At 42.0% G+C, this 27,605-nt stretch overlaps 1 protein-coding gene across 1 annotated transcript; it reads right to left on the reverse strand.

Moving 5' to 3' along the window:
* Nucleotides 1–4,824: 4,824 nt before the first annotated feature.
* LOC123585111 lies at nucleotides 4,825–6,019 on the reverse strand. Its single transcript, XM_045452929.1, has 2 exons — nucleotides 5,396–6,019; nucleotides 4,825–5,359 (listed from the first exon to the last, which is right to left on the reverse strand). Exons 1-2 carry the CDS (start codon nucleotides 5,813–5,815, stop codon nucleotides 4,979–4,981), a joined length of 801 nt encoding a protein of 266 aa, XP_045308885.1. The 5' UTR covers nucleotides 5,816–6,019; the 3' UTR covers nucleotides 4,825–4,978.
* Nucleotides 6,020–27,605: the final 21,586 nt, after the last annotated feature.

Here is a 27,605-nt window from a genome sequence, read left to right on the forward strand (position 1 = left end):
CTCTAAACCTGAGACTTTTGTCTTTAAATCTCTCTCTGCATCTCATTTTTCATTCATTTCAATTGTGTATTCGCAGCAGTTCTCTGAATGCCAAGGCGTTTGGTAAATGTAGGAAGGCTAATAAACTATTTTGATAGCTTTTTCCTCTTGAGGAAAGATACTCATAGGACCCATCTCCTGTGTGAAGATTGAATATTATTTTATTTTCAGCATAGAGGTCCTATCGAAAAAGTTAGTAAGATAATGGATGTCTTTCCTGGTTAGCGAGTTCATGTGACTTGACCTCATATTTCCAAGAAAATAGGTAATCTGAATCCAACCAATTTTTTCTTGACTGAAAGTTTTTTTTATAACTTTTTTTTTTTAAGTTTATTCATCTCTCTTGAGAGAGACAGAGAGAGAGAGAGAGAGAGAGAGAGAGAGAATGAATGCATGTGGGGGAGGGGCAGAGAGAGGAGGAGAGAGAGGCTGTCAGCCCGGAGCCCAGTGGAGCCCAATGCAGGGCTTGATCCTACGAGCCTCGAGATCATGACCTGAGCCAAAATCAAGAGTCAGATGCTTAACCAAATGAGCCACCCAGGCACCCCTTGACTGAAAGTTTTTTAAATTGCTTAGACCTGGATATTTTTACTTCCCCAAGTATGGAAAAACCAGAGACAGAACTTCTCTCTGGTGGTAATTACAGATTCTGCATTAGGAAAGGATCAGTTTTTGTGTTAATAATGTACCAGTGGTCTATAAAGCTATTAGGTTTTTTAAGACATTCAGTTTCCTGAAATTCTGGTAATGAGACGTTGCAGTTTTCTTAATTTCTTAAGAATACGTTGATTGTGGGCCACCTGGGTGGCTCAGTCGGTTAAGCGTCTGACTTCGGCTCAGGTCGTGATCTCACGGTTTGTGAGTTCAAGCCCCACGTCAGGCTCTGTGCTGACAGCTCGGAGCCTGGATCCTGCTTCGGATTCTGTGTCTCCCTCTCTGTCTGCCCCTCCCCTGCTTGTGCTCTGTCTTTCTCTGTCTCTTAAAAATGAATAAATGTAAAAAAAATTTTTTTAAAGAATACATTGATTGATGTCATACATTCGGATTTTAGCTTCATTTTGCATAGGTCTGTGGTTCTAAAGTAGATTCAGTGACAGTCATTCAGATGGAAATTGTTAATGCTTTAATTCCCAAGAAATGCTTTTGGACATGGGAGGCATTACTCACATGTCCTTGTGTTTGAATTATTATCCCATATGTTAAGATGATCTCTAAGCATCTTTTTCTCCTTCAAATTTTTACATCCAGCTCATAGAAGTTATTTCTAAGAGTTGTAAAAACAATCACTTTCTTTTTGCTTAATGATTTTGATTAACATCCGATGATTAAACCTGCCTAAAAATTTAATACCACTTGTCTGTTCAACTACACTGCCAGCACCTGACAGAGTAGACTTACATATCTGACAAATAAATCTTAGTAGTTAATGCTTATAAGTCTAATGAGGCATACATTTAGTGGAGCAAGTTTTGTTAAGAATTTTTAAACATCTTTAAAAATAGCCTAGACAAAGAGCACAGTGACTACAAAATTTGTTACTGCATCTAAATAAACACTATTTACACACTGTCAGTTACAGGATTGAATCATTTCATCATTTTCTTTGTACTTATTTTTACGTATTAATCTTTTAAAATACTTTCGTGTCTCATTGACTATTAGTCTGTTCTCAATTTGTGAAAAATAATTTCACTAAAAGTTGAATATTTTAGAAAAAAATTGGTGTAGAATTCAGGTATTGGATTTTTTAAAAACTTTTTTTAATGTTTATTTTTGAGAGAGAGAGAGACAGAGTGTGAGTGGGAGAGGGGCAGAGGAGACACAGAATCTAAAGCTGGCTCCAATCTGTCAGCACAGAGCCTGACGCGGGGCTTGAACTCACGAACCGCGAGATCATGACCTGAGCTGAAGTCGGACACTTAACCGACTGAGTCACCCAGGCGCCCCCAGCTATTACTGGATTTCATGTTGAGGGCACAATAGGTTCTACAATATTTGGTGGGAAACTCAACTAAATAAACCAGTTTCTAAAATATCATCCATTAATCATTTTTTTTTTTTTTTTATTTTTTTATTTTTAATTTTTTTTTTTAACATTTATTTATTTTTGAGACAGAGAGAGACACAGCATGAACGGGGGAGGGACAGAGAGAGAGGGAGACACAGAATCGGAAGCAGGCTCCAGGCTCTGAGCCATCAGCCTAGAACCTGACGCAGGGCTCGAACTCGCGGACCGCGAGATCGTGACCTGAGCTGAAGTCGGACGCCTAACCGACTGAGCCACCCAGGCGCCCCATCCATCCATTAATCATTTGTAATAAAATTAACCTGAGTAGATACAGTATTTTATCAAAAACAAACCAAAAAACAACAACCAGAAAAACCTTCTGATTTTCAGATCTTGAGAGGCACACAGATATTCACATTAAAGGGAGAATGAAATTGGGGTGCCTGGGTGGCTGCATCGGTCGAGCGTCTGACTTTGGCTCGGGTCATGATCTCCCAGTTCATGGGTTCAAGCCCCATGTCGGGCTCTGTGCTGACAACTCAGGGCCTGGAGCCTGCCTCAAATTCTGTGTCTCCCTCCCTCTCTCTCTCTCTGCCCCTCCCCTGCTCGTCTCTGTCTCTCTCTGTCTCTCAAAAATAAATAAATGTTTAAAAATTAAAAAAAAAGTGGGGGGGAGTGCAATAATAGCTTACTTGTGTGGAAAACTCCTTTTGCGGATCTCGTTGACCCTCATATTTTAAAAGATGTGTGGGAAATATGTTGGCAGGTGAAGCTTGTTCCCACACATTACACCAGGCCAGTCACAAATATCAGATTTAATAGAATATATCCAATTAAAAAAAAAAAAAATCTCCTTCCCTTCCTATTAAGGGACACCAGAGTAATTGAGGTTAATTTTCATATTATTAAAATTTAAATAATTTTGTAACCTGTCAGATCTTGGAAAGTTCAGAGCCAAGTTTTGATGTTTTTGATTTATTTGATGGTTACTTAAAAGGTTCTCTGTTCTCATTCTTTGTCTTTGAAAATAGAGAATTTTTGAGACTAAATTTTGAAACTACTCAAAGATAGTAAGTAGGTGTCAAAGTTATTTTCCAAATCTGAACCTTATGATGAAATCACTTTTTAGTTTGAAATTTCTCTCTTATTTTGCTGTACAAAATGTTCTGTTCTGATTCACAGATGTGGCTCCTTCAACTTTCTGAACAAGGTTCCAATGGAAAAGTCATTTCAACTTTCTGAACAAGGTTCTAACGAAAGAGGAATGAACTAGTAATATGTTACCTCATTTATGCAAATCTGACGCCTAGTGCACATTCTCTTTCTGCTTTTAAAAGAGGGTGTTGACTACTCTTCCAAAAATAGAATAAAAGTTACCTTCCAATAATGGTCTAGGCTGTTGTCTTTAACCCCTCCCAAAGGAAGAAAGTATCAGGGAACTTGGTTGAAAGAAACAATGTACAAAGATTAAGGAATAACAGTGTAGCAGGTAGAAAAATATTTTCAAGAATAGCTCAAAGGTCTAAGGGGGTGGGCATGGAATTACACTCTTGGAAGGTTCTCACATTATACGTGAGGTGGTGTAACATTAACACAGGCTCTGATGAATTAAGGATGCATATATGATTCTCTAGAGCAACCACAAAAACCATAAGCTAAGAGGTATAACTGGAGAGCCATTAGTGAAGATAACATGGAATACTCAAAATAACTTGATTAACCCAAAAGAGGGCGGGAGAAGAGGAACAACAAGGGGGCACAGAAAGTGAATAGCAAGAAAATAGTCTTAACAGTAACAATAGCTACATTCACACAAGGGGTCTGGACTGTTCTCCCTCTCTGGGCCACCCCCCCCCCCCCCCACCTTCTATATACATCTAGAATTTTAACTGTTCAGTGCTATCAGGAAACCCGTTGCTTCCAGTTGCCAAGATTTGGGAAGAAGGAGCGTTCTTGCCAGGGGTTGAATTCTATCCCCTCCTCTCATCTACCCCTTTGCAGGCTGTTACTGGAGTAGGAAAGCAGAAATTGGAAGTCAATTACCATTTGTCCAGCTTCCGAAATTTTCTTGAAAGTGTTGGCTATGATCTCTTTTGTTCTCTTTGTGGGTTTATCCCTTTTGATTTGTTTTTTTGTTTGTTTATTACTTTTTAAATTCTTTGTAGCCTTTCGAGTGTAAGCTTGGGACGGAAGCAGAGCTAAATGTGTGTGTTTAAGATCTTCACTATGTTCGACCTGAAGTCCCAAAGGTGGCATTTGTTTTCAATGTTTTATTTAAAAATTCTTTTAATGTTTATTTGTTTTTGAGAGAGAGAGAGACAGCATAAGCAGGGAAGGCGCAGAGAGAGGTGGGGGCCATAGAACCCCGAAGCAGGCTCCAGGCCCTGAGCTGTCAGCACAGAGCCCGTGGTGGGGCTCCAACCCACGAACCATGAGATTATGACCTGAGCCGAAGCCTGATGCTTAACCGACTGAGCCACCCAGGTGCCCCCCCAAGGTGGTATTTTTAATCAAAGTTGACATGTAAAGTTCATCTTAGGCTGAGATTAAATTGGGAAGTAAGAGTAGATGTGCTGGGGTGTGTGGACTCAGAGCTGGAAGGATTTGAGAGTCTGTTACAACAACACTTCCCATCTGAAGTGATGAGAATTCAAATTTGTATTAGTGTAAAGGATTGAAAACAGACTGTAATCATTATATGGGATTATTTTGGCTGGCATCATAGGCAGATGGATATCCTGCCTCTTCTTGATTAACACCAGTGGCCGGCAACCTGCTTTATTGGAAGCCGCTCTAGTTAGAATGTTTTCTCCCTCTGAGCCAGTATCAGCTTGTAGTAATTTTCAACATTTGAGCCAAGTATTTGGGATAACAGGAGTTGGTCCTTTGGGTTACTTTTAAAAACTTTTATTCTAAAATAGTAATTCCTTGTCATCTAAAATAGTTCTGTTTGAATACTAAACATTTTAGATCCCATTTTGACCTAGAAAGGTGAAGCAAACGTGTCGTGTCGTCTGACCCTCCCCCCAGGCAGCCTCGTTCAGGAGGAGCTGCCTGGAGAAAGGTTGCAGAAGGAAGTGTCACAGAACCACTTGAAAACAAGGCATTTGCCGGTGTTAGAGCTGGCCCTCCGAGGGCCTGCCTTACAGAGAGAGCGGTCGTGCCCTTAGTCACTGCGAATGGAATGGTCTTGACTGGGGCTCTGCAGGGATGTTGCCTTGGTGATGCTCCGGGACCCTCTGCACAGGCACAGCTGACTGAACCCGCAGGCAGCAAATGGGGAGATGGCGGTGGGGGGTGGGCAGCCCAGTCCTGGGGTCCGGCAGGACCGTCCTGGCTGACCCAGACCTGTCTTTTGAGACGATGGGATGCAGGATGGATAGAAGTAACAGGCAGCGAGATGATTCGGACAGAAGAGTCAGCTAGAGAGAGAAAGGAGAAGGAGAGCAGACAGGTGAGTTGGGTGACAGCTGGGTGGGAGCAGCAGGGAGGAAGACGGGGCCAGTCGTCATCCTGGTAGAAAACCGGCGTCCTGGGGACCTGAGGCGCTGCGCCGGCCAGGCCCTCCCTGCGAGCTGGCCCACTGGCTTGCTGGCTGGGCTTCTGCCTCCTCTGCGTCCAAGAGTGTACTTCTCGTTCTCGTCCCAAAGTGGACTTCCTGTTCGCGTCCCAGAGTGTACTTCCTGTTCGCATCTCAGAGTGTACTTCCTGTTCGCGTCCCAGAGTGTGCTTCCTGTTCGCGTCCCAGAGTGTGCTTCCTGTTCGCATCCCAGGCCATGGGTTTTCTTCCACTTCACTTGGGAGCTATTCTGCAGCCCTCACCGACAGGGCATCTCCCTTTTCTCCTCTATGTCCTCACCATTCTACAAGCTGCAGACCTACCTGTTTCGGTTGTCATTGATCACAAGTGTGCACTCATTTTTCTCCTTCCCTTTCCAACCACCGCCACTGCCATTGCTCTCCTCCGAGTTTCTCCTTTCAAGCATTTCCCCCAAATGTGGACAGACAGCCACGAAAGCATCTACAGAGTGGGCTCCTTGGGGCTCCATTGACATCTGAGATGAAAGCAACCCATCAGGATCTGGGGTAAAAAGTTGCAGCTTCCTCAGTGAGGTCATCTCCTTAATGAGTGGGAGGGGCACATTTTCAGGGGATGTAGAGTTTCAGTGACATTGAAGGGAGCAGCAATAGAAAACCTGTAAAAGCGTTTAAACTGTAAGGAAGAGGAATCCCGCACCGCTGTAGGGGTTGCATCTGTGCTGGGACCCACCGGGAAGACCCGTCAGGGCAGAATTGTCAGGACATTCCTGCAGGATGGTGGTAGCGGAGGGTGTGGCTCCCGCCCAGGGCTGCGGGTGCCGCTAGAAACGAGCGAGATTGTGTAGAATCGGCTGGCGGAGGGTTGGGATCCATGGAAAAATCCGTGGTGTGAGGGTGGGAGGGGGAAGTGGCACATGGGGACATGGAACGCATTTCAAATGTGGCCCCGTAGCGGGGACTGTGGCCCAGAATTACAGGTTTTTGCCTGGCACCTTGTTGCTGAAGAGAACAGCGGGGAGGCAGCTGAGAAGTCTAGGTGTGATATGTAGATGGCCGGACCAGAGTCTAGGGCGTTGTCGGAAGGCTTATGCCCAACTCCATCTCAAAGCTGTGAGGTGCTGGGGAAGCGATGAGAGTGTGCATGCACTTCAAATCCGTGGTTTTCCAGAACCGGTAGTGTGGAAAAGCCATGGGTTAAAGAAAATAAAAGGTTATGGACCAGAGCTTTTAAAAAACCTGGGTCATTGTCTTAGGAGACCTTTGGAGACCTACCTCTTTGACACTAAGAGCCCTTTGCGTATGTCAAGCTCACCTTTTCCAGAGGCGGTTACTGGATGTGCCTCATTAACCGCGAACGTTGGGAAAGTACCCTACCTCCACACTGTCTTTGTCCCACCCATTTCTCTGCATCTCACATTCTGGACTTTTTTGTATCTTAGGGCCTGCCCGTCGTGCTGAGTCCCAATGCTGGTGGACACCTGGGCATCTTCCCTAACAGTGGATGGATGAGGCTTAGCTGTTAGGATGTTGTGAACCTGTATATATCAGGGGAAATTACCCACAGAGAAAAGTCAGCCATCTGTCCCTCTGAAGAGGATTGAGCTCTGGGAAAGTAAAGTATGTAAGTATCTATTTCTGGAATCCCAGGAAGAGGTCTGGAAATATATTCTAAAAAGGTCAGAAATCAGTTGTTAGCGTTTAGGGATATCAGTCAGTGTTAACCTAAATCAGAAAGACTGACCCAGGGCCTTTTTTTTTTCAACGTTTATTTATTTTTGGGACAGAGAGAGACAGAGCATGAACGGGGGAGGGGCAGAGAGAGAGGGAGACACAGAATCGGAAACAGGCTCCAGGCTCTGAGCCATCAGCCCAGAGCCCGATGCGGGGCTCGAACTCACGGACCGCGAGATCGTGACCTGGCTGAAGTCGGACGCTTAACCGACTGCGCCACCCAGGCGCCCCCCCAGGGCCTTTAACATGAAAATCGCACCTTCTGTTCCTTTCAGAGGTAGACACTATTCTCCCAGCCCCCTCCTCGTTTGAAGAGAATAAGTGAAATGGGCTGAGAGGAGGCTGAGGCTATACAAAGCCCCTAGTGGATTCTGTAGTCTGGCTTCCCTTATCTTGGCAACCAAGAAGGCCACATGTTCCAGCCTTTAGAAATAAGAGAGAAAAGTAGGAGTCTGGAAAAGGACACAGGGGGACGGGTGACCTTCAGGGAGATTGCCATGCGTATGAAAAGACGCTGTCCCATAGGGCCAGTGAGAGGGTCCCTCAACTGGTTCCCTTTCTTAAAGGCAAGTTAGATGAAGTTCCAAAAGTTGTGTGTGCTGGGAGAACCATTTTATTTCCCGTTTGGATACTCCCTGAACTGCTGCACTTACTGATTTGCCCCTTTGCTACTGGACCTGAGAAGAGGGCTCGATGAGAGGTGGGGGGACAGTTTAGCTCGGTAGGAAGAGGTAAGGGAGGCAGGTGAGATAGAAATCGCAGGTTTGCTGGTGATTGCCTCAGCGTTGGAAAAGTAGGTAGATCAAAAAGTAGGTGGAGCTTCTTCGCGTGGTGCCACCAGGCAGGGACAGCTGAAAGACACATCATCTCTCGCCAGGGGCCACTTTATACATACGGGAGCTGCTCAGGATTCAGCTGTCCGTAGATCTTGTTGGGGACGGACCCATCCTTATCACGTCTATGGAAAATGAGCTAATTTCAGGCAATTGTAATCCATAAAAACACAGCAGGTGTCTCTTCCTCACCATGTTCTTGCTTATATAACGGATTGGCTGTTAGAACGAACTCAGCACACTCAACATGAGCAGGGTCATGTAAGGAGACGTCATTTTTCATGCTCGTCCTCCTCATTCACCTCCTCATGCAGGGGTGAATGTGTGTGATGCAGCAGAAACTGCCTCCCCGCCCCTCCAGCATCCACAGCTGTGTGTTCAGCAGGGCAGACACGGGTGGGGGGGGGCGGGGAGAGGGGGCAGAAAGGGCCGTTTTAATGGACTCTGAGACTGACGTGTTGACCAGCTTGTTTCAATAGTTAAAAGTGACGAAAAAGCAAAGAATCATACTGAAATCCCAGTAAAGGAGCTGATTAGAGAGACGGGGAATTTGATGGAACAAATTAATAGAAGAATAGTTTCTGGAAAAATGTCATCTATATATGCATTTCGGTGGGATTCGTTCATCAAACCAGTTACTTGTTTTATCTATCTATCTATCCATCCATCCATCCATCCATCCATCCATCCATCCCACCTATCTATCCATTGTTCTCCACACTAGACTGGAAGCATCCTGAGATTAAAGACCAAGTCTGTTTTATTCACTACAATATATCTAAATCTCAGCCGGCTACCTGTACTAGGTGAAACTTGATAAATATTTGCTGTATAAATGTTACGGAATTCTCCTCTGGATCTTTCCTGTCCCTACTTTTGATTACTACAAGTTGTGAAAATAGGTAAGTAGTTTTGCTAACCTCACTGGAAATAACAAAAATGGAAACTAAAACGTATCGCACTCCCCTGTGCTGGGCACTGCGATAGGTGTTTGATGTGAAGTGGTCCGCCTGTATCCCACGAGAATGCCGAGGCAAGTGTGAATCTTACTTTACAGACGAGAAAACCATAGCTAAGAGACGTAAGGATGTAGCAAGTCACAAGGACAAAGCCAGAATTTAAACTCCAGTCAGTGGGTTCGTAACACTTACCCTGAAAAGGATCTTTGTATCTGGAGTATATATCAATCACTTTCTCATATTTGTTGTTTTTATTTTAATGAGACTCATTACGTTTTCCGTGGAAAACATTAGTATGTTTACAGACTTTTGGATTATTTTAGATGAAGTAGAAAATCAAATATACTCCTTTTCCTCTTAAAAGTAGAGTAAGATTTCTACTTCTCCCCCTGAAATGTTAACTGCCGTGGGAATTAACTTTCATATTAATTACCTCTTGCTGCAGCAATATTACCGCGAAGGCAGCAGGCTGAAATGACACATTTATTACGTGACAGTTTCTGTGGGTCAGGAGTCTGGGCACGGCTTAGCTGGGACTTCTGCTTTAGAGTTTTACAAAGCTGCAGTTAGGTGTTGGTCAGGGTGGTGGTCTCGTCTGAAGTTTGGGGCAGTATCCACTTTCAAATTCACATGGTTTTGGGAAAAGTCCAGTTCCTGGCATGCTGCTGGCTTGAGTGCTTCAAGTTTTCACTGGCTTTCGGCCGGAGGCCACCCTCAGCTCCTTGGCAGGGGGCCCTCTCCAACTGGTCGTACACAATATGACAGCTTGTTTCTGCAAAGCCATCAAGGTTTCTTCTGGGATGAGCATTACAGTCCTACGTAACACAATCACATACATGTAATCATACACACCCTATCACCTTTGCCACATTCTGTTGGTTAGAAGGAAGTCACAGGTGCTATCTACACTCAAGAGTATGAACACCACCAGGACGTAGGGGTCAGGGAGGCCACCCTGGAGCCTTGCTTTCCCACCACAGACAACTAAAAAAGCGGACAAAACATAAGAAACAGCTCTTTCAGGCGGTGGGCGACCCCCAGTGCAGGTGTATGATCCCTGGGATAAAGAAACAAGGTCCTGCCTGGAGGCTGTTGCCGGGACCCAGCAGGTAGACTAGTGATTCTGCTCAGCTGAAGGCAAAGGTCAGCATCTGCAGGGACCAAAGCGGCTAGGATTTGTGGGCAAACTGCTGGAGAGGAGGGACTTACACAGAGCAAACTCTGAGGATCTAAAGAGGGATTCCTTAAAGTCTTTGGCTGGATACTGGTTTGTACGGGCACAGGGTCCCTCAGCCTAGGGCTGAAAAACAAGAAGCCCAGCAGTTCCCAGAGCTCATGCAGGGAGAGTCTGTGTTCCCTCTTGCAGGGGGGAGAGAGCTCTGATACATGAACAATCAGGATCTTCAGCAGTGTGACCAATTAGCTGTGGGGATAAATTAGCTCTAGACTAAAGGCTGCTCTAGCTAGCCCTAACAAGGCTTAAAAGCAAGCTTTCAAACTTCCTCAGGAACCTGTGTGCCAACTTCTTTTAAAAGAATGCAGTGAAATTCAGCATACAGCAACATGAGAGTCACAACATCTGGCATCCGATTAAAAAATCACAAAACCTGCAAAGACAAAAACTATGACCCACAGTCAAGGGGGGAAAAAAACCCATTCAATGGAAACAAACCCAGAAATGATAAAATGAGAGTATTAGCAGATAAGGATGTGAAAACAGCGATTGCAATATGTTCTAAGGCTCAAGAATGTAGACGAAGACATGAATGTCATGAGGAGAGAAATCAAAGGTGTTAAGAAAGACCTAAAAGGGGCTCCTGGGTGACTTGGTCGGCTGAGCATCCAACTTTGGCTCAAGTCATGATCTCGCAGTTCGTGGGTTCGAGCCCCGCGTCGGGTTCTGTGCTGACGGCTCGGAGTTGGGAGCCTGCTTTGGATTCTGTGTCTCCTTCTCCCTCTGCCCCTCCCCTGCTCATGCTCTGTCTCTCTCACACACAAAAATAAATAAACATTGGGGGAAAAAAAAGACACAAATGGAACTTCTGGAGAAAAAAAGATAATATCAGAAATAGAAGACACACTTGATTGGATTAACAACATGCTAGACACCTCAGAAGAAAATCACAGGGGTCCCGAGTACACAGCAATGGAAACTCTCCAAAATGAAACACACAGAGAGAAAAAACTGAAAAGAGTCTGAGGGAGTTATGGGATAATATCAAGTGTTCCGACATACACGCAGTTAAGATATGAGGAGAAGGACCATCAAATAAGAAATAATGGCTATGCATTTTCCACACTTGATGAAAACCATAAACCATAGACCTAAGAAGCTCAATGGTCCTCAAGAGAAAAAAATATTTAAAAACACAAATCGCCCTAAATCTACTACAGAAATTGAATTTGTAGGTGAAAACATTCCAACAGAGAACAGGAAACTCCACTCCAGTGAAGGCACCTTCAGCTGCCTTCACTGGTGAAATATACCAACATTTAAGGGGAAAAAAAAAATCATCTTCATACCAATTCCTCCAGACAAAACAAGAGGAGGGAATATTTGCCAACTCATTTTCAGAGGCCAGAATGACCATATCGCAACCAGAAAAGAAATTACAAGGAAAAAGAAAAGAAAAGATACCTATAGCCTAATATCCTTCATATACATGGATGTAAAAATCTTAACAAAATTTTAGCAAGGTGAATCCAACAGTATATAAAAAGGATATTATGTCACATTCAAGTGGGGGTTTTTGCAGAAATTCAAAGTGGATTTAACATTCAAAAATCAATCAGTGGATTTCATCCAATTTATAGCCTAAAAGATTAAAAGAGGAAATACATGAATGAAAAACCATATTTTCGGGGCACCTGGGTGGCTCAGTCAGTTAACCGGCCGACTTCGGCTCAGGTCATGATCTCGCGGTCTGTGAGTTAGAGCCCCGCGTCAGGCTCTGTGCTGACAGCTTAGAGCCTGGAGCCTGTTTCAGATTCTGTGTCTCCCTCTCTCTGACCCTCCCCCATTCATGCTCTGTCTCTCTCTGTCTCAAAAATAAATAAACGTTAAAAAAAAATTTTTTTTAAAAACCATATTTTCATTGTATGCAAAAAACACCATTTCAATATATGCCAAGAGAGAATTTGACAAAATTCAATGCCCATACACATAAAAATTCCTGGTGAACTAGGCATAAATGGAAACTTCCTCAATTTGGTAAGGAGTACTTGTTAAACACTTACCATGGACATTATACTAAGTGATGACAAACTGAGTGCTTTTCCCTTAAGATTCGGAAGAAGGTAACGATGTCTGTTCTATTCAACATTGTAACAGTCCCCGTCCACACAATATGACAAGGAAAAAGAAAGTATGTAGATTGGAAAGCACAATGTAAAACCTTATTTATTCACAGATGACATCATCATTGCGTAGAAAATGTGAAGAAATGTATATAAAAAAAAAACCCTAGAATTAATCAATGAGACTAGAAAAATTGCAGAATGCAAGGTCAATACAGAAATGCATTTCTCTATGCTAGCAACCAACAACGGAAAATTGAAATTGAAAATAGTATAAAAATATATTAAAAACTCAACAAAATGTGTGCAATATTGTACGCTGGAAATTAAAAAACACTGCAAAGACAAATGAAAGAAGACAAAATTAATGAAATTAACGAGTCACCATGATCATGGAGAGGGAGACGGAGATCAGTTCTCCCTAACTGATGTGAAATTTCAATACAATCCCAACAGGAGTGCCATCAAGCTTTGTTGTAGACATTGGCAAGCTGACTTTAACATGCACATGTAAAGGACCTAGAATATCTGGAACAGTTTTGAAAGAAAGAACCAAGTTGGAAGACTTGACAGTAATTGATTTAAACACAGTAACCGAGTCAGTGTTGTATGGGCATGAAAATCACCGTCCAAACTGGTAGGACGGGGGGCGCCTGGGTGGCTCAGTCCGTTAAGCATCTGACTTCAGCTCAGGTCAGGATCTCGCGGTCTGTGAGTTCGAGCCCCGCGTCGGGCTCTGGGCTGATGGCTCGGAGCCTGGAGACTGCTTCCGATTCTGTGTCTCCCTCTCTCTCTGCCCCTCCCCCATTCATGCTCTGTCTCTCTCTGTCTCAAAAATAAATAAACGGTAAAAAAAAAAAAAAAAAAAAATCAAACTGGTAGGACGGAATAAAGTCCAGAAATAGAGCCTGACTAAATACGACTGTGGGCACAATAAACGGAACCCTCTCTAAAATGGAGCTGGGAGGCCAAAAGGAGGAGCCTAGAAGGGGGAGCCATATTACCTAATATCAACGATGGGACGAATGGTCAGTTACAGACTCCCAAGAGAATAGTCAACAGGAAAGAATCGCCAATTATAGGTCCCAACAGGGGAACATGCACACCGCAACTCCTACAACGAATCAACTACCCCAGTAACTCAGCCAATGAGAAACGGTCATCACCCTAAGGGATTCTCTTTCCGAACAAACCTTCCCAACCCTCTCCTTCTTCCCTGTTAAAATAATGTCCCTCTCCTTTGTTGGACTTGCCCCTGGTTTTGCTGTAGCTTGCGGGTTCCAGATTGCGATTCTCTGCTGTTCTTGAATAAACTCATTTTTGTTAATTTTTTTTTTCAACGTTTATTCATTTTTGGGACAGAGAGAGACAGAGCATGAACGGGGGAGGGGCAGAGAGAGAGGGAGACACAGAATCGGAAACAGGCTCCAGGCTCCGAGCCATCAGCCCAGAGCCCGACGCGGGGCTCGAACTCACGGACCGCGAGATCATGACCTGGCTGAAGTCGGACGCCCAACCGACTGCGCCACCCAGGCGCCCCCAGACGGTTTTATTTTTAAGGTAAGCTGAACAAATGAGGCCTAACTGGGGAGGTTTAAAACAAAAACAAGATGCGACAAAAAATATCGCGTGTGATAGAACATGGTGTGGGAGAATCGTGAGGTGAATTTGCATTCTAAGGTCCTTGCTTCACTTGGGAGGAGGAGAAGGATACTGCTTAACTTTTGGGTTTTAGAAGTTAAATATTCCTGGTGAAATATTAGGGGAACTCTTAAAAATAAACCCAAGCCATGGCTGTAGAGGTGAGAGGGAAATAAGCTGAAACCCCGCCTCCGCCACGCAGAAGTTTTGTGACTTAGTGTCCACGCGTGTCACGATGCCTATCGCATTGTGGAAGGGGCTCAGTGAGACCAACCAGTGGGGAGGGTTCAGCCCAGAACCTGGCTCACGCTCAGTGCCCAGGAAATGATGGCCCTCCAGCCAGTTTCCTGGTTTTAGCTGGAGATCTCTCTACACAGGCCCAAAGCTGCTTTCTGAGTTACCAGGGTGCTCAGGATTCTTTGGTAGATGAAATCAGAGCACTGGTTCTCCCAGCCTTGTGGAGGTTACTGCTGCAGGGTGTGTGTGTGTGTGTGTGTGTGTGTGTGTGTGTGTGTGTGTGTGTGACATGCGCTCGCTTTCCTGTTCCTCCGGCGGGTCTGTCGCATCTGGCAGGCACCAAACTGCACCCGTTCCCCATGAAGTAGTAGCATGGCTACGTTCCATTCCCAGCGCCTAAATGTCTCCTCCACGTAGTAGTGGCTTGATAAATACCGGGGGGATGTGCTTCTCTGTAAATCAATCCTCTCTCAGGATTTTCAAGGATTTGAAAATAAGAAGAAAACAAAAGTGAGGTGCACCAAGCAGTTGGTTTCTATTTAAATAGGTTTTAAAAAGGAAAGTCTGACTAGTCTTTAAATAGAGGCGGTGCAAGGTGCCTTGAGTTGCTTAGTCACCTCACACCGTTCTATGTATACAGCACACAGCACAGGGATCCGTGGGTCCCTAAACAGTTCCTTTAGGATGCAGAAAAGTCGCAGGGATTCTGGGTTTATTCAGTGAAGAGCCTGAGTGATGCACAAGATTGTTTAAAAGTCAACATATAATTAAACCTTGTTTTCTTTAAGTTTTGTTTGGAACTAATTTCATGTTTACAAAAAGTTGCAGGAACAAAACTAATGTAAACAACTTTATAGATAGCTTCACCTTTAGCTAATATTTTATCCCATTTGCTTTATCATTATTTGCTTGTGCTTTGTCTCTATTTGCAAATGCACACACACATACACACGCACACAAACACAAACTTACACATTTATTTTTCTGAACCATTTAATGGCAAGTTACAGACATGACTCATTTGCTGTAAATATGAAAATGCGTATTTTCTAAGAAGAGGTTTTTTTTTTGCTTATATAACCACAGTACAATCATCAACTAAGTAAGTGTGCATTTACTTTTATCTGATTTACCATCCGTATTTCAGCAGTTTTGGTTGACTTAATGTCCTTTATAATAGCTTTTTCCCTTTAGTACCAGATCTTGATTAGAGTCAGAAATTGAATTTCATGGTCATGTCAATTTGTAATAAAAACACAACAACAACAACAACAACAACAACAACAACAACAATGGCGAGAACCGGATGACTACTTTTTTTTTTTTTTTTTTTTTTTATTTGAACGTTGAATCCATGATCCTCAGAGATTTGGGACAGAGAGTTGTGTCTAAAATTTGCTGTCCTGGCATAAGAAAGGATTAGAATACAAGGAAACAAGGTTGTAGGTGATGGAGAAACGCTGAGGAGAGTTGTTCCCTCTGGTGGTCAGAACAGTCGTTTCTAAAGGGCTTGATGGGCTTTAAAATATAGGGTCCTAGACACTATCCTCCGAAACGCAAGAGTTAATAGATTTGGTCTCGAGCCCAGGAAACTGTGGGGCTTTTTTGTTTGTTTTGTTTTTGTTTTGTAGTTGTTTTTTGGGGTTCCTAGGTGATTATGACCTGCCAGCAGGCTCTAGAACACAACCACAGAGGGAAGCCTGACTCTCGCTGTGGGGCATGAGGACCGCAACCGACAGCCGATCACTGGCTCTGAACAAATTCACTTCCACTCTTTTTTTTTTTTTAAATAATTTATTGTCAAGTTAAGTTAACACACAGTGTATGCAGTGGAGTCTTGGCTTTGGGAGTAGATTCCTGTGATTCCTCACTTCTGTACAACACCCAGTGCTCATCCCAACGAGTGCCCTCCTCGACGCCCATCACCCATTTTCCCCGCCACCCCCAATACCTACCCCGATCAACTCTCAGTTTGTTCTCTGTATTTAAGAGTCTCTTATGGTTTGCCTCCCTCCCTCTCTGTTTGTCACTGTTTTGTTTTGTTTTTTCCCCTTCCCTTCCCCCATGGTCTTCTGTTAAGTTTCTCAAATTCCACATATGAGTGAAAACGTGTGATGTCTTTTCCTGACTGATTTATTTCACTTAGTATAATACCCTCCGGTTCCATCCATGTTGTTGCAAATGGCAAGATTTCATTCTTTTTCATCACTGAGTAGTATTCCATTGTGTATATAAAGTCTGCTAACGGGGCCAGCTCTGTACCCACACAGACGTACTGCTGGTGGGTTTGTAGCGTGACCTTTGAGCGAGCAATGCCAGCGTGCTAGCTGCTCAAGGTGGTTCTGAGGATCAGAGAAAATAGAAGATGCAAAACGCCCGGCATAGAATAGATACTCAATACGTGCTGGGTGAATTGGATTTTTAATACGGGGCATTTAAAAGAGAAATACTGTGCTCACGGCATCTTGGATGGTAACACATGGCCTCAGAATGCATCATCTCCTTGACATCAATCATGTCAACATCTTAGCCCTCAATGAAACTGCATACAGAAGGAAGGGCTCGGAAACAAAATAAGTTGAGTTAGGAGAAGAAATCAGAGTAAACTCATGACTATCTGATTCTAAAACTTACATGGAAATGCAAAGAGCGGCCAAAATAATTTTGTGAAGGAACACAAATTTGGAGACTTACAGTACCTGAATTAAAGACTTAACTGTAGAGCGACCAAGTCAGGGTGGGAGTGTCATAAGCGTAAACATAAAAATCAATGGGATTAGAAATCTCTCTTCTTAGCGAAAGCCCAGAAATAGACCCCAAATATAGAACAGTTGTCTTGTCAAAGTGCCAAGGCACTTCAGTGGAGAAAGGATAGACTTTCAACAAATGTTACCAGAGCAACTGAATATCCATATGCAAATAAACTTCCATTTCTACCTTGTACTATGAAAAAGGATGAACCCACACTGGATCATATAACTAAATAAGAAAACCTAAAACCAACAAATTACTAAATGAATATTTAAAATCTGGGTTTTCTCTGACAGTGGACACTGTGGGTTCCTCATTTGTATTCCTTGCTGCTTCTCACAGTAGTTCAAAGGGAGCTGGACCCAGAGCCTAAGTACCTGAATTGGTTCCTAGCTTTCCCCCTGGAGCCTTAGAAGGTGGTTAATGAGTAGAAAAAGAAGGACCCTTAACATCCAGAATCTTGGCATGAGAAGGAGACATGACTGAGAAGCACATTGATACGTATGGTCTCGATGTGGTCTTGGCCCCACATAGTGTCGTAATCAGTATTTTTTCCATCCTCGAATGCAGAATATTGCAAAGGAAATTTGTTAATGTCATCATTAAATATTGAGTTCAATTCATGATTCTAAAATTCTGTGCTAATTTAATGTAATCTAATTTGCCAAAAATTAATTTTTCCCATTTCTACAAATACAGTTCTATCTTTTCCTTTATGGTGTATTTGAGCTTTAACATTTAACATTAAGCTTTTCTTGAACTTGTGGTTCTATCTTTCACACAGATATTTTATCTTATTGTAACTGTAAGAGGAAATCTGATTATTTTTCCCATTGATATGGAGAACAATGAACACATTTATAGACATTGGATTAAATGATGTTTATTTTTCTGCCTGAGTGGATTAAAATAAGTAATATCTCAATGGCCATTGGCATTTTCATGCATATAGAATCCCATTTTGACATTATTTGTTGACCCTACAATCATGATTAATGTCATTTATCACCAGATATTTTAATTCATATATATATATTTTTTCTTTTCTTTTTTTTTTTTTCCCAGAGAAACAGTGGGCACAAGCCCCTCCAAGAGGGGATCTATTAAGCCGAAGAGCCTTCTATCCTTGGGTGGGTTTGCCCAGAGGAGCCCCAGTCAGTTGGTATCTGTTGAGTCGAGGGATGGAGACTAATCTCAAGGGAGTGAATCCAGCTTTGGTAAGCTCAAGATATCTTTAGAGAGCAACTTCCCTGTGTGTGTACCACTCTAGACAATGGGTACACCATCTTTAAGTGGCTTATAGTTCAGTGAGATGAGAATGGGCATTAGGTGAAGCTTACCCATTTTGCTAAGTGCTGGAGGAGAGCGGAGAGGGGCCTTCCCTCACACTTCTCCCATTTCCTGATGTGCCCATGTGTGTAAAGAGAGCCTTAGCAGTGTAAAGCATCTGTCCCAGATCCCTCACTCACTTCATCCAGGAGAGGTAGTGATTTAGCTAATGGTGAATTTGAGAGGAGAAACCTAGCCAGTGGATCTCAGATCCTTCCTCCCCATTTAAGCTACCTGCAGGAAAGTCTGCCTCTGTTGGGTGCCCATCAGCACCACGGATGGTGAGTGAGTTTACCAAGATTTGGGGTTTGGTATTGCGAAACTGACTTGCTTTGCCCTCCAACAGCAGCTGTATTAGTGATAAAAATGTCACTTGGCCTTATTCTCAGTGGGTTCAGGATCAAGTAGGGAACAAGAGGCATCATTCATCAGAGTCCTCAAAGATAATTTACAGTAAGAACAGATAGAATGGGTGTACAGAGATGAGGCCCCTAACCTAGCCTGGGGGTCTGGGGAAGACTTTTAGAAGGAAGTGGCCTGGCAAACTGAATGTTGAATAATTAGTTCATTGGCCAACAAGAAAGGAGAGTGTGTGAAGACGGTGGTCTGAGACGGCGTTATTGGGTAGAAGCCTGGGGTCAAGAAGCAGCATTGTTTGTGTGACAAACAAACAATGCAAGATCTCTAGAGAGTGGGGTGGGACAGGGAGACGTGTGACTGAGGTCACATGACGTGGAGTGTGATTTGTTTTCCAATGCAACTGTTGCCGCCATTTGAGACTCACAGTCTCCCAAATCCCAATGGCTTAAATAACTGGATAGATATGTGTTGACAGTAAGTTGTGTGAAACAGGCTTGAGGACTGTCACAAACATTCCCACCCTCAGTCAACAGGCCATGTGGCTGTAACTATAGGGCTGAATTACATTAGTGTTGAGAGGCTGCACAATGAGAAAGGTGAGGTAGCCGGCCCGTGTGATATTGGCATGGTCATATCAAGAAACAATGGAAAAGCAGAGAACATCTAGTGATGTGTGAGCAGCACCTAAAAGTAGGTCATGTGAAAAGACATCAAGGAAACGGGTAAGTTGGCTCCATCCTGCATTGTCAAGTGATAGACTGTCTCCTTATCAAGCAGGAACTTCCTATTAGAATTGTAGAGAATAAAAGTTGTTGAGAAGTAGAAATTCTAAAATTAGCTATTATGCAATGAGTCCTACTTTGCAGAAGGCACTGGGCTAAGTGCTTTAAATGCTTCATCTCATTTAAAGCTTAGAACAGCCCTATTGTGACGATATGATTGTCACCTTCCTTTCAGGGACGAGGAAGTGGCACTGAGTGCAGTTAAGTGACTTGCCAAAGCTAATGGGATTTGAACTCAGCTTTAACAATGGCTTGGCTGAAGCCAAGAAAATAAGGGCTGGCCACATCTCAAAGATGTTCTGAAGTCAAAACAAGCCTCTGATTTTATCAGATGAGCAACTTTCCAATATTATAATGCAGTAGAACCCTATTTAAAATGAGTGGAGGGGTACTTGGGTGGCTCAGTTCGTTGAGTGTCAGACTCTAGATTTTGGCTCAGGTCATGATTCCAGGGTTCTGGGATCGAGCCTGGTGTAGGGCTCCACACTGAGCATGGAGTCTGCTTGAGATTCTCTCTCTCTCTCTCTCTCTCTCTCTCTCTCTCTCCCCCCTCTCTAAAATAAAAGTTAAAAAATAATGAAATGAGTGGAATCCCAGTATTTATCACAGACAAAAGTGGATTTGCTCTGTATTAAAGTAGAGATGTATCGGTACAACTTCTTCCCTGGACCACCCAAGCTGGCTGAATCTCCTGTAACTTCAAAATTTCTTGGGACTCCATAGGCAGATTGAAAAGCTTTTGGATGAGATGATTTTGAATAATCTTGTGGTCAGGGGATGACAAGTAGTGTGGTGGGGCTCAGGCATAAGAAAGCTGGAAAGCAGGTGCCTTGGTCAGACCCAACAGCTCATGCTGGGGAAGGCTGCTGTTTTAAATCAAACTTTTGGCTTTTAGGTAATTGTGAATTCATATGCAATTGTAAGAAAGACTATAGAGAGACCCTATGTATCTTTTGCCCAATTCTCCCCACGGGCAACGTCTTGCAAATTTACAGTTCAAAATCAAAACCAGGAGATTGACATTGATCAAGAACATTTCTGTCACGAAAGAATCTCCTTTAATCTCCTTTAATACCCATACCCATTTCTATCCACTCCCTCCTTAATTCCTGGCAGTCATGAATTTGCCCTCCATTCCTATTATTTTGCATTTCAAGAATGTTGTATAAATGGAATCGTATAGTAGGTAATCTGTCAAACTTGGCTTTGTCCACTCAACACAATTTTCTGTACATCCAGTCAGTCAATCCCCAAACACCAAGCCAACTCTGGACCTTATACTCATTTCCTTGTTACTTCTCACCCCAAAGTTGACTCTGTGGCCCCAGCTAATCGAATTTTTCTATTGTCTTCTTTCTTGTTCTTTAATCTTTATCCTATAAAAGCTTTCTGCCTTCCACCCCGTTTACAGTTCTCCAAAAGGACACTGTTCACTTTCACGAAGCGTTACAGTTTTTTGTGTCCCCTAAATTGTCTTCTTTGATAAATTTTAAAAAATATTTTATTTTTTTGAGATAGAGAACACATGAGTGGGGGTAAGGGGCAGAAGGAGGGAGAGAGAGAAAGAGAAGGAGAGGGAGAATCTTACTTCATTTCGTGAAGTGTTACAGTTTTTTGTGGCACCTAAATTGTTTTCTTTGATAAATTTTAAAAAATTATTTTATTTTATTTTTGTTTATTTTACTTTTTGAGGTAGGGAGAGAACACATGAGCGGGGAGAGGGGCAGAAGGAGGGAGAGAGAGAGAGGGAGAGAGGGAATCTTAAGCAGGTTCCAATGTCAGCATGGAGCTCCATGTGGGGCTCGATCCCATGACTCTGGGATCATGATGTGAGCCAAAACTGAGAGTTGGATGCTCAACTGACTGAGCCACCAGGAGCCCCATCTTCTCTGATAATTTTTTGAAGAATCATTTGACACAAAACAGTTTTTAATTTTAGTGAAGTCCAATTTATCTATTTTGTCATTTATTGCTTGCACTTTTGGTATTCTATCTAAAAAACCATTGCCAAATCCAAGGTTGTGAAGAGTTACCTTGAGGCTTTCTCCTAAGACTGTCATGATTTTAACTCTTATATTTAGATCTTTGGTCCATTTTGAGTTAATTTTTATACATGATGCGACCTAGGTCCCATTTTATTCTTTGGTATGTGGATATCCAGTTGTCTCATCACTATTTGTGGAAAAGACTATTCTTTTCCCATTGAATGGTCTTTGCACTCTTGTTTAAAATCAGTTGATCATAGATGTATGTTTTTGTTTTTGGACTCTCAATTCAATCCCACGGATCTATATGTTTATTCATATGTCAATTCCACACTGTTTTGATTTTTATTGGTATGTAATAAGTTTTGAAAACGGGAAGTGTGAGAAGTCCAGTGTTGTTCTTTTCTCAAGATTCTTTTGATTATTTGGGTTCTTCATAATCTTGTATGAATTTTAGGATCAGCTCTTCCATTTTTACAAAAAAAAATGTCATTGGGGTTTTAATAGAGACTATTGAATCTGCAGATCTATTTTGGGGAATATTGCCATTTTAACAATATTTATTCTTTCAACTCATGAACATGAGCTGTCTTTCCATTTATTTAGATTTTCTTCAATTTCTTTCAGTAGTTTTTCAGTGTATGAGTTTTGCATTTTTTTTTTTTTTTTGGTTAAATTTATTCCTAGGTATTTTCTTCTTTTTGATGATACTATAAATACAATTACTTTCTTAATTTTCCTTTTGGGTTGTTCACTGCACATATGTAGAAAGACAACTTATTTTCATGTGTTGATTTTGTAATCCATAACTTCACTGAATTCATTTATTAGCTCTAATAGATTTTTATGTATTCTAAAGTATTTTTTATATACAATATCATTTCATTTACGAATAAAAATGGTTTTACTTCTTTCTTTCCACTCTGGATACCTTACATTTCTTTTTCTTGCCTAATTGCTCTGGCTAGAACTCCTACTACAATGTTGAATAGAAGTGGTGAAAGGGAACATCCTTGTCCTGTTCCTGACCTTAAGAGGAAAGCTTTCAGTCTTCACCATTGAATATGATGTTAACGGTGGATTTGACTTAAATCATCTTTCCTATTGCTAGTTTTCTAGAGCTTTTATTATTAGCAAAGGCTGTTGAATTAATCAGATTCTTTTCTCTGATCATGTGTTTTCTTCCCCTTCATTCCATTAATGTGGTATATTACATTTACTGATTTTCATGTGTTGAACCACCCTTGCATTCTGGGGATAAATCTCACTTAGTCATGTTGTATAATCCTTTAAATACAGTGCTGGATTTAGTTTGCTAGTGTTGCATTGTGGATTGTTACATCCATATTCGTAAGAGGAATTGGTCTTGAGTTTTCTTGTGGTGTCTTTGCCTTTGATATAAAGGTGGTACTGGCTTCATAGAGTAGGTGAAGACATGTTCCTTCCTATTCTGTTTTTTTAGAAGAGTTTGGGGATTAGTGAGAATTCTCCTTTAAAGGTTTTGTATAATTTACAAGTGAAGGCATTTGATCCTATACTTTGTTGAGAAATTTTTGACTAATTCATCCTCTTTACTTGTTATAGGTCTACTGAGAGTTTTTATTTCTTCTTGTGTCAGTTTTGGTAATTTATGTATTTCTAGGAATTTGTTCCTTTCATCTAGGTTATTCCATTTGTTGATGTACCATAGTACATAGTACGATGTACTATTGTTCATAGTATTCTTTAATAATCCTTTTTATACCTGTAATGTCAGTAATAATGCCTTTAATTTCTGATTTTAGTAATATGTGTCTTCTCTTTTTTCTTAGTCAGTTTAGCTAAAGGTTTGTCAGTTTGTTGGTCCTCTCGATGAACCAACTCTTGGTTTCATCAATACTGTATGTCATTGATTACTGCTCTCATCTTCATGATTTGTTTCTTTCTTCTGGCTCTGCTTTTAGTTTGCTCTGTTTGCCTAGGTACCTTAAGGTGTAAAGTTAGGTTATAGTCCGAGATCTTTCTTCTTCTTCTTCTTTAATTAAAAAGTATTTTTTAACATTTATTTTAGAGAGACAGAGTGTGAGAAGGAGAGGGGCAGAGAGAGGGGGAGACACTTCAGAGAATCTGAAGCAGGCTCCAGGCTCTGAGCTGTCTGCACAGAGCCCAATGCAGAGCTTGAACCCACAAACCGTGAGATCATGACCTGAGCTGAAGTCGGACACTTAACTGACTGAGCCACCCAGGAGCCCTGATCTTTCTTCCTTTTAATGTGTAGGCTTACAGCTATAATTTTGCCTGTGAGCACTTCTTTTTCTGCATCCCATGGTGTTTATGTAGTGTTTTCATTTTCAATCATCTCTAACTATTTTCTTATTTCCTTTGTGATTTCGTCTTTGAGCTATTGATTATTTAGGAGTGCGTTGTTAAATATCTACATATTTGTGAAATTTCCAGTTTTCCTATAGTTATTGATTTCTAGGCTTATTCCATTGTGGTTGGAGAACATACTTTGTATGACTGCAATCTTTAAAAACTTATTGAGATTTGTTTTGTGGGTTAGTATATGGTTTATCCTGGAGAATGTTCCATGTGCACTGGAAAAGAATGTTTATCCTGCTGATGGGCTGTTTTAAAACTGTCTCTTATATCTTATTGATTTATAGTGTTGTTTAAGTACTCAATAGCCTTACTGACCTTCTATTTAGATGTTCTATACATTTATTGACGTGGGGTATTAAAGTCTTCTACAGTTATTTTAGAGTTATCTATTTCTCCTATCAATTCTGTCAATGTTTCCTTCATGTATTTTGGGGCCATGCCGATTGAGGTGTATATATTTAACATTATCAATATATAATGTTCTTTGTCACTTTTCCCCACAGTTTTTGATTAAAAGTCTATTTTGTCTGATATTACGTACAGCTACCTCAGCTGCCTTTTGGTTTCTGTTTACGTGGTAAAAAATAGTACTATTTGCATGGGAAAAAGTTCCCCATCTTTTGACTTTCAACCTGTTTGTGTCTTTGGATCTAAAGTAAATCTCTATTAGATGGCATAAATATGGATTATGATTTTTTATCCATCCTGCCAATATCTTTCTTCTAACTGCAGAGTTTAAATCATTTACATTTAAAGGAGTTATTGATAAGGAAGGGCTTAATTCTGACATTATGTGGTTTGTTTTCTTTTTCTTTTTTAAGTTTATTTATTTTGAGAGAGAGCTAGAGAGAGAGAGAGAGCGTGGGTGAGGGGCAGAGAGAGAGGGAGAGAGAGAATCCCAAGCAGGCTCCATGCTGTCAGCACAGAGCCTGATGTGGGGCTTGATCCCACAAACAGTGAGATCATGACCTGAGCTGAAATCAAGAGTAGGACGCTTAACTGACTGAACCGCCCAGGCGCCCCTGTGGTTTGTTTTTGTATGTCTGATATCTTTTTTTTTTTAATTTTTTTTAACGTTTATTTATTTTTTTGAGATAGAGACAGAGCATGAACAGGGGAGGGGCAGAGAGAGAGGGAGACACAGAATCTGAAACAGGCTCCAGGCTCTGAGTGGTCAGCACAGAGCCCGACGTGGGGCTCGAACTCACGGACCATGAGATCATGACCTGAGCCGAAGTCGGACGCTTAACCGACCGAGCCACCCAGGCGCCCCTGTATGTCTTATATCTTTTATGTTCTTCAATTTCTCCATATGGCCTTTTGTGTTGAATCCATTTTTTAATGCCATGCCCTTTTGATTCCCTCCTCATTTCCTTGATTGTATATCTTAAGTTTGTTTTCAGTAGTTGCTCTGGGGATTACAATTAATATCCTCAATTTATAGCAATCTCATTTGCATTGATACCAACTTATCTTTAATAGTAAAAAAAAGAATCTTCCCCTCTATGGCTTCATCCACCTCACCTTTAGGTTGTCGCCAATTATATCTTTATATATTATGTGCTAATTAATATGTAATTTCTAATTATTCTTTTACAAATTTTTTTAACTCCTATAGGGAACAAGAAGAGAAACAAAGAGCCTCACATTTTGAAAATAACACATAACGGGGTCCTACACTCAAGAGTTCAAGGTGTAGTCTTGGCCGACGTTGAGGTTGTTCTCTGCATCGCACTGGTCTGAACGCATCTCCAGAGAGAACAAACGAACAGGCTTCATGAACGGGGGTGCAGGATGCCTCACTCAACACTGTCCAGTGGAGAGTGGATCCACCAGCTGACCAGACACCAGCCCATCTTTTCAGTCTGCCAACGGAGATACTGCACATTCCAATCTCAGGGAGCGCTTGCTGCTAGGTTTTCCTCACTCCCTCCCAGTTCCATGCCAGGATGATAAATTCTGCGCAGGTCATGGAAAAATTATTGAGTTATACTACAGTGTGAAGAAGAAAGTGTGCTGGTTCAGTATCTTGGATGTCTGAGTCCTGGATACTCAGCTTTCTAAATTGGTGACTTGCCATTTTGCTTACACGCTACTCTCTGTTAAGCCAAGCATCCAAAGACTGATTGGCTTTCAGTATTTTGGTAAAATCATGGTCTGAAAAGTTGAGGAGTGGATCTTGGAACATTGGTACCCAAGAGAGGTGTACCCATGAGAGCCCCATCTGCCTTGATAAACATCACATAAAGCTGAGACATGTGTGATGAATCTTCACATTATAGCCGTAGCCCTTATTTCCAAGCATATTAAAATTCATTTGACATTCCAAGTGCAAACTAACCCAAGCATTGAGCTCCGAGAGACATGTCAGGCATATCCAAACCTCAGAGGTATCCTTAATAGGCATATGATTAATGTCTGGTGAAGATTTACTCAAGTTAAGTTTTTTTTTTTTTTTTCAACGTTTATTTATTTTTGGGACAGAGAGAGACAGAGCATGAACGGGGGAGGGGCAGAGAGAGAGGGAGACACAGAATCGGAGGAATCAGAAACAGGCTCCAGGCTCTGAGCCATCAGCCCAGAGCCTGACGCGGGGCTCGAACTCACGGACCGCGAGATCGTGACCTGGCTGAAGTCGGACGCTTAACCGACTGCGCCACCCAGGCGCCCCTCAAGTTAAGTTTTCAACGTTTATTTATTTTTGGGACAGAGAGAGACAGAGCATGAACGGGGGAGGGGCAGAGAGAGAGGGAGACACAGAATCGGAAACAGGCTCCAGGCTCCGAGCCATCAGCCCAGAGCCCGACGCGGGGCTCGAACTCACGGACTGCGAGATCGTGACCTGGCTGAAGTCTGACGCTTAACCGACTGCGCCACCCAGGTGCCCCATGTTAAGTTTTATTTTGAGGTGAAAACATGACACTGAGATGGAAATAAATCAAATAATTAAGAACAGAGTTGCTGTTATCACCACATAATCTGGAATAAATCAGTGGAACAGAATATTTATTTGAAAAAATGTGAGTCAGATTTTTGAGGTGTTATATATTAATTCAGTTCGCATTCACTAACAGTTATTAAAAACTACTGTGGGCAAGACTGACCTAAGCAGTTGTTGTGCATAGGGATGTGTGTGTGTGTGTGTGTGTGTGTGTGTGTGTGTGTGTTGGGGGGTGAATAAAAGAATGTGTGAGAGATGCTACTTTCTGTCTTCAAAGAGCTTATGATATAGAAAGAGAGAGGAGCCATGCTTTAATCTAAGACAAATGTGATGAATACTATAAGAAAAATTGGAACTTTCATGTGAGTGCCAGGAATGATATACTGCATTGGTTTGAAGAAGCTGGGAAAAGCATTACAGAGAGAATGATGAGATTTGAAGTCTGTAGACTTTTTCTAAGACCTCAGTTCATTGTCACCTGGTTTCCTACTGCACTCCTCCAAACGTAACTGCTCGCAATGACTTTACCAACGACACCCTTGTTGCTAAATGGAACAGGTACTTGTCCTTATCTAAACAAAATTCACACCACTTGTGGTTCTTACCTTCCCTGCTTTCTTTGAAGATGATTCATTTTCAGCTTTAAAAAAAAATTTATTTTATTTTATTTTTTTAAGTTTATTTACTTATTTTGAGAGAGAGAGAGAGAGAGAGTGAGCAAGGAAGGGGTAGAGAGAGAGGGAGAGAGAGAGAATCCCAAGCAGGTTCTATGCTGTCAGCACAGAGCCTGGAATGGGGCTCAATCCCAAGA

Source organism: Leopardus geoffroyi, chromosome C3 (genome assembly GCF_018350155.1).
Source record: "Leopardus geoffroyi isolate Oge1 chromosome C3, O.geoffroyi_Oge1_pat1.0, whole genome shotgun sequence".
NCBI lineage: Eukaryota > Metazoa > Chordata > Mammalia > Carnivora > Felidae > Leopardus > Leopardus geoffroyi.